The 13,087-nt window shown below is 33.0% G+C and overlaps 1 protein-coding gene across 2 annotated transcripts in view; it reads right to left on the bottom strand.

The window, feature by feature from the left end:
• Nucleotides 1–5,227, bottom strand: part of LOC107604787 (probable polyribonucleotide nucleotidyltransferase 1, chloroplastic) — a 25,030-nt gene extending 19,803 nt beyond the window's left edge. The window contains exons 1-7 of one of the 2 annotated variants that reach the window (XM_016306477.2): nt 4,753–5,227; nt 3,514–3,582; nt 2,804–2,910; nt 2,672–2,714; nt 2,292–2,375; nt 1,584–1,648; nt 1,066–1,222 (exon numbers count right to left, since the gene is read on the bottom strand). In XM_016306477.2, the coding sequence (XP_016161963.1) occupies nt 1,066–1,222; nt 1,584–1,648; nt 2,292–2,375; nt 2,672–2,714; nt 2,804–2,910; nt 3,514–3,582; nt 4,753–5,049 (822 nt within the window). In that variant the 5' untranslated portion in view covers nt 5,050–5,227. The remainder of the gene's footprint in view (nt 1–1,065; nt 1,223–1,583; nt 1,649–2,291; nt 2,376–2,671; nt 2,715–2,803; nt 2,911–3,513; nt 3,583–4,752) is intronic. The other variant, XM_021104741.1, reaches the window with a different exon arrangement.

Here is a 13,087-nt window from a genome sequence, read left to right as displayed (position 1 = left end):
GCGGATGGCGTTGCAACAAATGGCGGATATATTTAAAAAAAAAAGTATAAATTGTATACAAATAAAAATAATAAAATAATCTACAAAATATAATAAACTAATATGAAACTATCTATCCATATTATAACAACCAATATTAAAGATTAAAACTAATATCAAATTGACATAAATAATAATATTAATATAAACTAAGCAGCAGCAGAAGCAAATCGAAGGTTTAGAATGGAAACAAAAAATTGGGGGCGGGAATAGGAAAAAAAGAGGGGGATTAAATTTTTGGGGTTAAAGGGTTTAAAGGGTTCAAATATACAGAAGAAAAGGAAGCTGCTTAGAGAAGCAGATTCATGAACAACGTTCAATGTTGTCGTCTTCCTCTGCAAGTGATGGTGCCATTGTCATCAATGTTCGGTGCCTCCATTGCTTCGTCGTCATGGTCTTCCTCTGCAGAACAGCAGGGACGCTGTCAATGGTGATGCTGTCAGCAACGCAAGTCTTTTTGTCTCCCCAAGCAGCAGAGAGGGAGAGTAAACAACAGAGAGTAGAGAGGGTGTGAAGAGGCAGAATACAAGAGCCAGAGAAGGATTGTCTTATACATGTTAGGTTTAGGCTTATTAAAATGATCAAAAGACCCTCTAATTTTTTTTTATTAAAAAACAAAAAAGAAAACAAAAAGAGCCACCATTTCTGCCTTACATGTATCGGACCGCCATGGAGCAACTGCCAATGCAGCCACCATTTGCCCAAGGGCATTTCCGCAACACTACGCGCTTAAGTTGGTGGTTAGCCCAGAATCCAGAAACCACCACACCATGGCCACAATTTAAAAACACTGGTCCACAAGCCAATTTCTTATATTTATTTGGTAATTGTCTCTTTGAAGTTAACAGTGACACTGGTATTTATTTATTAAAGTAACTCCCTAAAAAGGGGAAAATGGAACATGGAAATCTTCTAGCTTCTTCCCGAAAAAAGTGGTCATTTATATTTCTTCTTACAAGAACGCATGCACTGTTGTCATGTCCCTAATATGTAACTTTTACAAGGAAAATGGTAATGATTTCATACCTCAATCATCAATATTGCACTATCTGTTCCAGCCAGCACAAGGTCCAACTCAGACGTTTCCATCTCCTCGGTTGTAGGATTTACTATATACTTATCACCAACAAGGCCAACTCGAACTCCAGCAACTACTTCTGATACTGGAACTTCTGAAAGTGCACTGCAGAAATTAAATTATTATGATTAATGATGAATGCTTAAAAGCATATTTCAGACAGTATCATGCATGTTGCTAAAATAACTCAAATCTAATAGATATGTGTCTGCACATGTGTTTCTATACAGAGCACCATGCAGGCATGCACATGTGCTTCATTTTGACATCCTTCATCAGATATTATCATCTTGTCCTCCTTCCACTTGGACTTGTTTCCACTTTTTAATGAATTATCGTTTCTATTTTGGGATAACAAATGTCAAGGGTGAGGGCATTCTTCTTTAATATTTTAGAATGACAAGCATAGCATCATGCATGTGGCTTAGATGCCTTAGGTTGGCAGCAAATAAAATACTAAACTTACACTGCTATACCAGCGGCAGTGACCGCCAAGGAATCAGGGGAATGCAATCCGTCATAGCTTAAAACCTAGAAGCATAAATTGCATTAGACAATAGCATGTGAAAATTTCCACAAGTAAGGAACATACAGACTGCCACTTTATCCACATTAACCAAAGTACAATACCTCAATCATTTAAATTAGTACAGCAGAGGAATAAAATAAACCATGTTAAAATGTAAACCAACAGGGTGCTGGCTAGGGTTTGTAGTATTCACAGCACCAGCCATTGCATTAGTAGTAACTAAACAGTTTTTATTATTTGCAACTTATAATATTCAGTAGCATAAACAAGGAAAGCCAAGGAAGGTGATAGACAAATACTGTATCGTTTTACAAATATAGAACATCAATGACAGCAAAGCATTTTTTCACAAGGTACAGCCAATTACAATGAACAAATGTCACAAAAATTGTATAATTATTGTAAAATATCATGTCTTGCGATTATAATATTATATCTACTTCTAAAAGAAATGAGGTATTAACGTTGTTCCTTTAAATTCTGCATCTCTTTAGATATTTTTGTTTGAAAACTAAAATATTTGTATTTAAATCATGATTAAATTAATTATCCGATTCAATGAAATTGAACTATCATGTCATGAACTAAAATTAGGAGAAGAACTGAAACGGAGACATAATTGCTGATGAAGGGAAAGGCCCATACCCAAGACAGTATTTGAGTTTCATGGTAGAAGCCCTTAGGCATTGTAGGACGAAGAGGCCTATCTATCAATCTACAAGTAAGAACCTGAAAGCAAAAAGTGATCATCTAAAAATAAGTAACATAATTTAAAAGAAAAGGGGAAAAAATTGCAGACAGAACATTTAAATAAGGTATCTTCTTTTGTACAGAAACTTAAGCTTTGGCCAAGTGACTGAAAGTCTGAAACTTGGCAGAGAGATTATCATAAGCAAGGGTGAATATCAAGATCAAAGGCCGAAACAAAATTGGCAAAACAAGTCACGTGTCACAATCATAAATAAGCACCCAAAACCGAGATTAATAATTGGCAACTACAAAGTTAACGATCAGTAAAGTAGCACCTCATGATCCTTTGCCTTTCCTTCTCGCTTGAAGAACCCTCCACTGAAACAATTAACCTCCAAAAAACCATTACATGCATGAAGCAGCAAGGAATCAAGCGAATAGTAATACAATGGAAATCTCTGACATACCTAGTGCGACCAGCTGCTGAAAAACGCTCTTGATAATTCACAGAAAGAGGAAAAAAATCAGATGGCTCACTAGCAGCATCATCCAAACATATAGAAGTATACACAATCTGCAGAACCCAGCCAAAAAAAAAATAAAAAAAACAAACAAACACAAAGCAAAAGAGTAAATTGCAATTTCTCACACATAATTTACCATGTGTTATCCTAAAGCACGGTAAAATTTAAGTTTTTTCATCCATAAATAGAATGCTAACAATAGACACCGAAGAAAGCAACAGCTGCAGTATATGAGTGGCATCAGGCATTCATCTATCATTTGAATTTCGGTACATATTGACGGCACAATCATGAGCAATTTTTCACAATTACCATACTCACCATCTCAAAATGAAGAACAAAATAAATATATTCAATGTTCCAATTGTGGCTAAATATTTCATACCAACAAATGCCAGTAAATTATTTATTTTTTCCATAAATAGTAGTTTTCTTTTCCTAACACAAGCACGAAATCAACTTACAGAATCTAACCTCTATTTTTTAAAAGAAAAATGGAAAAACTTACAATGTTGAGGAACCTCAAAAAACAACAAACCTTGCAGTGGAAAAGCTACTCTTTATTACAAAAGAAGAGCAGACACAATTTTGATCCATATGAAAATGTTCACAATCATGGACAAAGAAAGTAACTGCCAAAATATGGAACTTACTGTCTCGCCATCTGTAACTGTAACTGACGCACTGGCTTGTCTTCCTATATGACCAGTCTCAACCAAAATCTGTAGAACTTAACATGTCAATGAAAACTAGTACTGAGTATACCTCTTTAACTCAACAAAGATACTTTTGCCACAACCACAATACACAGATACAACAATATTGTAAAATAAAAAAGTTATGAAAAGTTATAATTTGGAGGATAGAATAAAAGGAATCTCTGAATCTCATACCACAGGCTTAAAGTGTCAAAGAATAAAAAATACTTTGCCACCAAAATATTTAAAATTAAAAAAAATAACAATTTAAGACCTTTGTTTCCCTTTCTTTTCTTTTTTTTCATTTGATAAAAGAAGAATTTCATTAAGATGAGAAGGATAATACAAGATAGAGGATAAGAGAGTTCCTCTATGCAAAAGCAAAACAAACAATTTAAAATTCAGTAGCTAAGATTAAAATATTTAAGAATGTATAAAGCATATTAACCAAATCAGTAGTTGCGCAGTGATTGAAGAATTCAAGATATGGTGAGAATTGGATTAGGGAGGGAAATCACATGAAGCAGAGAGCCAGCCAACAAAAACATTGAAAAATGTTCAACAAAGAATGAGACCAATGCATAAATCCTCCCAACCAAATTTAAGAGTCACTCTCCACTCAAATCAAAGGTTAGACATAGACCAAAAAGAGAATTCAAATGGCATGCACCGTGCATGAGTACATTAGCCTTTATAATTGCATCCCAATTAATCTGACGAAACAAACATTTACTTTGATCACTCTATGCCATAGTGAACAAACCTCCAAGTAAACCAGCGATAAAATTTCGCTAGAAGGATCATGTATTCACTAAAACAATTGCCAAACCTAAGGCGCCTCCTCCTTCTCGGTTCTCAGGATCACAAGAAGAGTGGAAAATGAGAAAAATCCTTAAGAGTGCTTAATTACAGCATGATTCTATTAGCATAGATTTATGTTTGTATGAACCAACTTCTCTTTGCTGTATTACTCCACATACCAACTTAGTAGGGACACTATAGCAGAACTCAACTACACTCTAACACGATCCTTCTTAAATTTTGCCACTTTCAATCATAATAAATAGTTCATGAAATTCTTAACCAGGCTATAATAACACCAAACTTCACACACTATCAAAAAAAATTGAAACAAAAAAAAAATAAGAATAAGAATAAGGATAACAGTAAATTAATAATAATATCCAAACTCACATGTCTATCGCCAACAGGAATCTTCACGGAGTACGGTTGCGGCGCAATGTGGGTGGCGCCATCGCTGTTCTTATCGTCCGACGGTTCCGTGGAAGCTCTGACAGCAAAGCCGTTACGGTTGTTGTTGCCGGAGAACAGGAGGGAGAGAGAGCGGGAGCGGCATTTTCCTTCCTTAGCAAAGCCAAAGTGAGGTCGGAAAGGGAGGAACAAGCAAGGAGGCTGAGAACGGCGGTGTTGGTGGTGGTGGTGGAGCGTGGCTCCACCATGGAAGGTGTTAGTGCTAGGGCATGCTAACATCCTCCTGCCTCTTCTTTTTCTTCCTCGCAGGATTTACACTTTTCGAATTTGCTAGCAAGTTGGAGCTTCTTCTTCTGGTTTCAGAAGAGCGGGTGAGTGGTGAGTGTGGGCGAGAAGAGAATAGAGGGAAGACGAGCAACCATTATCCGTTTTTTCTTCTTTTTTTTTGTTTTTGGTACTGAGGACGCACGCTACGATGTGGGTTTTTACGTATATTCCGAGTCCATACTCACCGTTCTTCTGGGAATGGGCCTTATTTGGGCCGGTACAGTGTTAAGAAAATGCGTGTGTAAATGTTAGAGTGATTATCCAACTCAATTCCGGATCATTACCCCAAAACATAACCACGACCTTGACCAAAAAAAAAAAAACCCGTCAAATCAGCCTTATACCGTGACTATGTGAGATAAAAAATGTTATTTGGACACTAATTTTAACTACCAATTCCATCTACCGTATAGAAATATAATAAAATAGTGCATACGGATACGAATACGGTAAATAACATGACTCGTCTGGAAAATAGAACTCACCCAGTTTCTTCGTCGCGCCACTTCTCTCCTCTTCTTCGATCGCATGATTTCTTTTCTTCTCGGTGCAGCGGTTCACTCTCCCCCTTTTCGATCGCACCACTGCACCTTATTTCTTATTTTCTTCTCTTTTCCACAAAGCGCTTCACTTTATTCTTCGATTGCCACATTGCTCCTCATTCTTCACTTTCTTCTCTTTTTCACGCAGCGCTTTACTCTACTCTTCTTAGCGCTGTTAACTTTTCTCTTCTCAGCGAGTTTGAATGCATTACGTGGATTTATTTTGGTTTTTTTTATCTTAGAATTTTAATTCTATTTTTATTGGCCAGATTAGAAAAGTTGCTGTTTATTGAAGTAAAGTCAGAATTCAATGGATTCCACAAACTCGAATGAGATTTGTGCTGTGTTTAATTCATATATTGTTAATTTTTTTATTCTTGATTTGATTTTAAGTGTTTTTTATTTGTTAATTATGAGGATTTTGATTTTTCATCCTAAACTGTTGTCAGTAATCAAACACCTTTCAACTTGTTTTTAAGTGTTTGATTATCTATGTTTTAGGTTGTTTCAAGGATAGGAACGTTATTCTCCTATATAGAAGATTATGAAACTTTTTATACCAATTATACAAAGAGAGTTGGCTTTTCATAGAATCTAAGAACTACTAAGTGGGATCAAAATAGACAGATTACATACTAAATTTTGGTATGTTCTAAAGCTGGTTATCGAAGATCAGAAATTGATCCACTAAAAAAGGCAAATTCAACTTTCGAGCAAAATTATAAAGTTAGGATAATTGAGAAAAGGGATAAGAAGTTAAAATATGTGTTAACCTCTGTGAATATGCAGCATAACCATGTTGTTAGTCCTGTCATGGCAAAGACTTTGAAAAAGAATACGAAACTAAGCTTGCATTCCAAATGGATAGCTGAGATCAATGATGAAGCTGGTGTTACAATGAAAAATACCTATCAGAGTTTAGCAACTACTGCTGGTGGCCATGACAAATTGACTTTTACTAAAAAAGTCTTCAGAATCATATAGCAAAAAGTGTCAGAGTCATACAAGAGGACGGAAAATGTACAATTATTAATGCAGTATTTTTATAAGATGCAGCAATAAAATTGTAACTTCTTTTATGAAGTTAAATTGGATGAGCAACATAGCATAGAGCATGTTTTTTGGGTCGATACTAGAAGTCCTGTTGCTTATGGGCACTTTAGTGACGTTGTAAGATTTGATACGACGTACCAAACAAATAGGTACAACATTACAATTATATATTTCAAGTTAATTATATGCACTCTTATTTTTGTAGGTGTTTGATGTATAGGGATAGGTAAAATAAAATGCATTTGCTGCTACTATAATTGGATTCTCAATTTTGATTATAGATATAATATGCCTTTTGCCTCATTTGTTGGGATTAACCACCATGGTCAATCAGTACTACTTGATTGTGCTCTTCTTTTATGCAAAGAAGAGAGCTTTTTTATTTAGTTATTTGATTGTTGGATGTAATGTATGGGTGGCAAGCCGCTTATTGGTATATTGACATATCAATGCAAAGCTATGCGAAATGCGATTGAAAAATCCTTGTCGATGTATCGATGGTGCATTTGGCATATCTTGAAGAAAATTCCAAAAAAATTAGGAGCATACAAACAATCTAAAGATATTAGTGTTGAGATAAGACATATTGTGTGGGAGTCTAGGTCTATTGAGATATTTGAGAGCTTTTGGATTGATTTTTTCAATAGATTCAATTTGTATGATAATAATTGATTAGCAGGTATTTTATAAGTTTGATTATCTTATATCTGCTGTTTGATTATTTATCTTTTATTAGTCAATATGCCTTACAAGTTTGATTATGCATAATTTATATTTTCAGGTTTGTATGAAGAACGTGACAAGTGGGTCCGACAATAATTTTTGGGCAAGCATGAGTAGCACTCAAAAGAGTAAAAGCATGCATGCATTTATGAGGAACTATCTAACCTCAAAGTGCAATTTGTAACAATTTGTAATGCAATATGACGCTTGTTTTGCAAATAAAACCCAAAAAAATATGAATTGGATGTTGTTACTTTCGATACCATTATTTCTTGTGCTACTATCTCTCCTGTTGAGAAATAATTTTAAAAGGAATATATTCATTGAATGTTTAGTGGATTTCAAAAGGAATTTAGGACAAAGGCTAATTGCATTACAACAAAAAAGTACGAAGAAGAATATATTGTCACTTACAAGGTTATAGAAAAGATTGAGTACGATGATAAGATGTTTGATTCTATGTATGAGATATTGTTTAATTCATCAACTTCAGATATTTGTTGTCAATGTCATCTTTTTTAGTAAAAGGGAATGTTATGCTGCCATAGCCTTTTTGTCCTTGGTATTGAAAAAGTGAAAAAATTATTAGACAAGTACATCCTTAATAGGTGGAAGAAAACTTTAAAGCGTAAACATAGTAGCATAAAGTCTAGCCATGATCCAAGTGGTTTAGAGCCCGTAAAGAAATGATATAATGAGATGTGCAAGCAATTTTATAACATTGCTGAAGTAGTTGCTACATCTGAGGAGCTCATTGAAACCGTGTGTCGTGTACTTGACTCGGTTTGGATTTTGTTGTTTGGAACCAAAGGCCTCTAAAATAGATAATGTAGATAATCAACATTCAAATGAGGTAAATAAAAATACAAATTGTTTGGAGATCCACAACCCCTAACAAGTATCACAAAAAAGCCAAAGGCGTAAGAAAATGTTTCAATCTATTGTAGAAAAAAATGTTGAATAAGATAGGAAGAAGCATACTAAGAATGTAAAAAAGAAAACATAGGCAAGTTCAGTGTTCGATTAATTTTAGGGTTAAGTACGATTTTGGTCTTTAAGGTATAGACCAAAAATTTTTTTCGTCCTTAACCTTTTTTGTATATAAAATCGTCCCTAAGGTTTAAAATCAAGTTTTAAAATCGTTCTTTTTACTTAAATCTTAAAATTTTAGATCAAATTACTCTTAACAAAAAAATAATTATAAAATAAGAAAAAAAAGAAAAATAAGAGAAGGAGAGTGTTTCTGCTTCTGCGAGGGGGGAAGGGAAGAAGAAGAAGGGAGAAGGAAAGAAGAAGAAGAAGCTGTCCATAATCCACCTCTGCCTCCGCTTCCACTGTCAAAAATTTAAAACCAAGTTAAATCTTAGAGACGATTTTAAAACCAAGTTAAACCTTAGTGACCATTTTATATGCAAAAAAAAAGGTTAGGGACGAAAAAAATTTTCAGCCTATACCTTAGGACCAAAATCGTACTTAGCCCTTAATTTTATTTTATTCTTAAAATGTTTTATTATCACTTTATTGATTATTATATTTTTTATTTCTTTTAGCCACCTGTATAGTTTTCTTTGGAGTTGAGCATTAGTTATAACCAACCAACTGGTTTTGTATTCTTCTTGAACTCAATATAACAAAGCCATCTTTAATAATATTTTATTTATTTGATTTTTATTTAGTATCCATCTATTCAATTTGTTTTTTTTTTTTAAGTTTGTTTTTTCATTATTTATGCAGGACATAGCAACTGGTTCGTATAGTACCATAATTTTGAAAGAACAGTAGTTTTTTTTGTGATAAATTTGTTACATGTTGTAATACAGCTCTTATATTTTTATCCATTTTAATTTTGATTTTATATGTGGCTAGTGCTTCTGCACTCAATATTCCTTACTTATGAAATCATTGTTTCTATTAACTAAGATTTTGAATTATTATTGATTCATTTATGGAAATAGCAAGTTCTTCGTTCATAGTATAATCAGATTATAATCAAACATACTGTAATATTATGTTTTAAAGTCTAAGTATAATCAAATTCATTTAACATGATAATCAAACTCAGTATAGTATAATAATTTTTAAGGCCAATAATTTCAATATGTAAAAAGTTAAACAACTAAGTCATCATTAATATATGAATCAGATTCAATATATAGTTATACTCTCATCATAATCAAGTGATATTATAATATAAAAGTTTTACAAAATATAATTATATCTAAATTCTCTTTTTTAGTTTGATGCTATAATTACATAATAATCAAATAGACTTCAACTTATATCACAAAAATTCAGTTATAATCAACCATGCCAAAGAAAATAATCAAACTCATGTACTCTGTCTCTTGTAAACAAAATTATAAGTTAATTAACGAGAGAATATAGTACGTTAATTATATGATTGGTTGATCATCACCATGTAACATAATGATTAATCAAACAAATTTAGATAAATAAACGAAAACAGGTGATATTTAAAAAGTTTAACAACAAAGTCATTACTAAGGTAAGAAACAGATTTAATATATAATTATGCTCTTATACCAATCAAGTGATATTACAAATTAAATTTTTACAATCAATTCTTTCCCCCTCAAGATGTCCCAAAATTTTCTCAGACTTTCCTTCCTTCATCTCTAATTTTTTTTTCCTAAGGTTGTCGTCCCGACATTTACATACAGACTAACTTGGGAGGCTCCTAATTTTCTTTGTCTTGGGGCTTTTGTCTCTTTCGAGATATTCAAACCTTTATTTTCTTTTTTCTTTCTTTTCTTTTTATCGCCAATATTTGGGACTTCCTTATGCTGTTTCTTTTGTTCCCCTCTTTTCTTTTTTTATGTCTTTTATAATCCTTTGCTAGCTCCAAAATCTCACTTCGACAATCATTTTATGGGCATAGGAATATTCACGTGATGATATTATTTTTTAATCTGTAGCAATTTTTCTGTTATTCAAATCAAACCATACACACCAAACTAACTTCAGCAACTAAAATTTAGTCAAATTCTCAAGTTACAAACTAATTCAGCAACTAAAATCAAACTTCAACAACTAAACTTCTATCGAACGTGTAAAAATTCATTATCATTAGAACTAAACAAGGACTTAGCCAAGCCTAAATAGAAAATAAAAATAAAACCTTAACTATAATCAAACACAATACCTAAAATTAAGCTAAAACTCATGCTATAATCAAACCATTTTCGACAACTAAGATTCACTCAAATCTTCAAGCTACAAACAAATTCAGCAACTAAAATCTAATAAAATTCACCAAACAATGCACATGTTTTAGAAAAAAACTTACATTAGTTCATTGTGGTGTAATTTTAGATGGTTCTCATAATTCCATCAATTTTATTACAAACAAACCACAATCATGCAGGTTTGATTGTTTGGACAAGTCCACATATTCAATTGTTGGACCTGAGAGAATTTGAGCATATCCAAAATCTATATTTGCTAACATGTTGTCAAGATAACTTGTCTATTAAAAAAGTCATAAAATTATCAAACTTAAATGATAATCAAATATCAAGATCTAAATAAAAGTTGTTATAACAAAATAAACTTACGACATATTCATCTATTTCTTGTCGATTAGCAGTCGCAAATGCGAACAAAGGGTCTAGAACATAAGACTTGTTATTACAAATATCTAATGCATATAACCGTCGATGGAAATTATAGCAAAAAGGTAAAAAAAAAACAATTTTTCTTCCTCGCATCCTAATCTTGTCAAAATTTAGAATTCTAGACTCACATCCTACGTCAATTGATATATATATCTTTCACCATGTCCATCTTTATAAAATTCAACAACTACAATTAGAATCAAATTAGTCATAAATTAAAATAGAATAAAATCTGTCAAATAAAAAAAAAAAGATACATAGTAAGATTTTTTACCAATGAGTGTGAATTTATGCAATATATATCATTATTGAATCTTGCTTATTGCAACTCATTAACTATGAATGAATAATAATTGACCACCTTGATACAACCAAAGTAAATAATTAGTTACCAAATAATCAAATTCAAGAATGAAACAAATACGTTATACTAAATAAAATATTTTGTATTACTAACCTAATAATCTATTTGATTTCATGGCTTCATTGTTTGTGCATTAGTCCTTTTAAGAAACACTACAAAATTTCTGTTTGTTTATGGGGATTTTTTTGTGAAAATTTTAAAAAACCTTCATAATATATTTTATTTATGGCAAAATTTAAAACTTCCATTGATTAAAGCTAGTTTAAATTTCTAAGCCTAATTTTCTAAACCAATAGCAAGTTGCTAACCTACTCTGAATTAAACCCAAACAAATTTAACTCTAAACAGAACTTATCCAACAAAATTCGAAGAGGAAGAAGAGGAAAAATGAAACCCTAGATCTACTCGCCGCGTATTCATCTCTTCGCCATTGTCACCATCAAGCTCGTTGTAGCGTCTGAGATCAGAGGGAGAGTAACCGGCGACGCCCGCGACGCCATCCTTGCCGAGGGCCAAGAGCAGGTTTCCATCCTCAACTCCACTTTCTCATGGAAGAAGTCAGATCGAGCCGCCGCCAAGCGCGCCACTCACGCGCTCGCCGATCTTTCCAAAAACGGTAAATCCTCGTGACACCTTCTCTATTAGCACATCCGTTGTTTAATTTAGCGATGATGTCTTTGAATCTAAACTTGTTGAGTTGGAATATCAATTAAATCCAAAGTCAAAGGTGTTGAAGGTGTTAAGAGTGTTGAAAATTCAACTCTAAAATCGAAGCTAGTCGTTGATGGTGAGTGTTTTCTTTTCAGTTTTAACATTTCGCCTGGGTGAGCGTGTTTCCTTTTCAGTTTCAATATTTCACCTGTGGATAATGCAAGAAAACCAAGGATGTAATCAAACTATAAATATATTCAGCAACCAAAATTAAACTTTAGCAACTAAAATTATCAAATAGGTAGAAATTATTACACTCACACAAAATAAATTGCTATATTTACTACTTTAAATACAAAGGATGTCAATAAACAAAGCACATATTATTACTAAATTAACTTTTCATTGGAACATGTGTTTATTTTTTTCTTCTCTCCTCTTTGATTTTGCATAATCTTCTTACCTTAGGTCCTTTTTTTTTCTTGTTAAGACTGTCCGCCACTCTTTTCTTCCTTCCTTGTTAATATTCTTTTTTATCATTCACTTTGGCAGCCTCTTTCGCAGATCTAGTTTGGTCTTTTTCATCCCTTTTCACAACCTTTTTCTGCGATTGAATTGGCCGTTTAGGCACAGGTTGTTCCTCCCTTAACTTAACCAGTTCCTATAACACGTACATAATTAGTGAAATTCATTCATTATATATAAAAAATAAAATTTTGGAGAGTAGACAATGTAAGTATTGATGGACTTTTTCTTTCTATTGCTAATTGTTAGGATTTGGTTGAATTAGTCCCACATTGCTTAGGATAGCAAATGGAGTGGGTGGCCTAGGCTATAAATATGAGGCTAAGTTCTCTATTTGTTTTTGCACCAGTCACAAACACTTTAAGCTTGTATCTGATTTTTCTTTTTCTCTGTACTCTTTGATTAGAGAGTGTTGTGAGGTGTAGTTAGATATTTGCTTTGAGAGAGTGTGAGTGTACTGGGGTGCCGGTGTTAGAGAGAAAGAAGTCTATGTGTTG

Source organism: Arachis ipaensis, chromosome B06, assembly GCF_000816755.2.
Source record: "Arachis ipaensis cultivar K30076 chromosome B06, Araip1.1, whole genome shotgun sequence".
In the NCBI taxonomy this organism is placed as follows: Eukaryota; Viridiplantae; Streptophyta; class Magnoliopsida; order Fabales; family Fabaceae; genus Arachis; species Arachis ipaensis.
The sequence above is the reverse complement of the archived record's forward strand: the minus strand, read 5'-3'. Positions and strand labels throughout refer to the sequence as shown.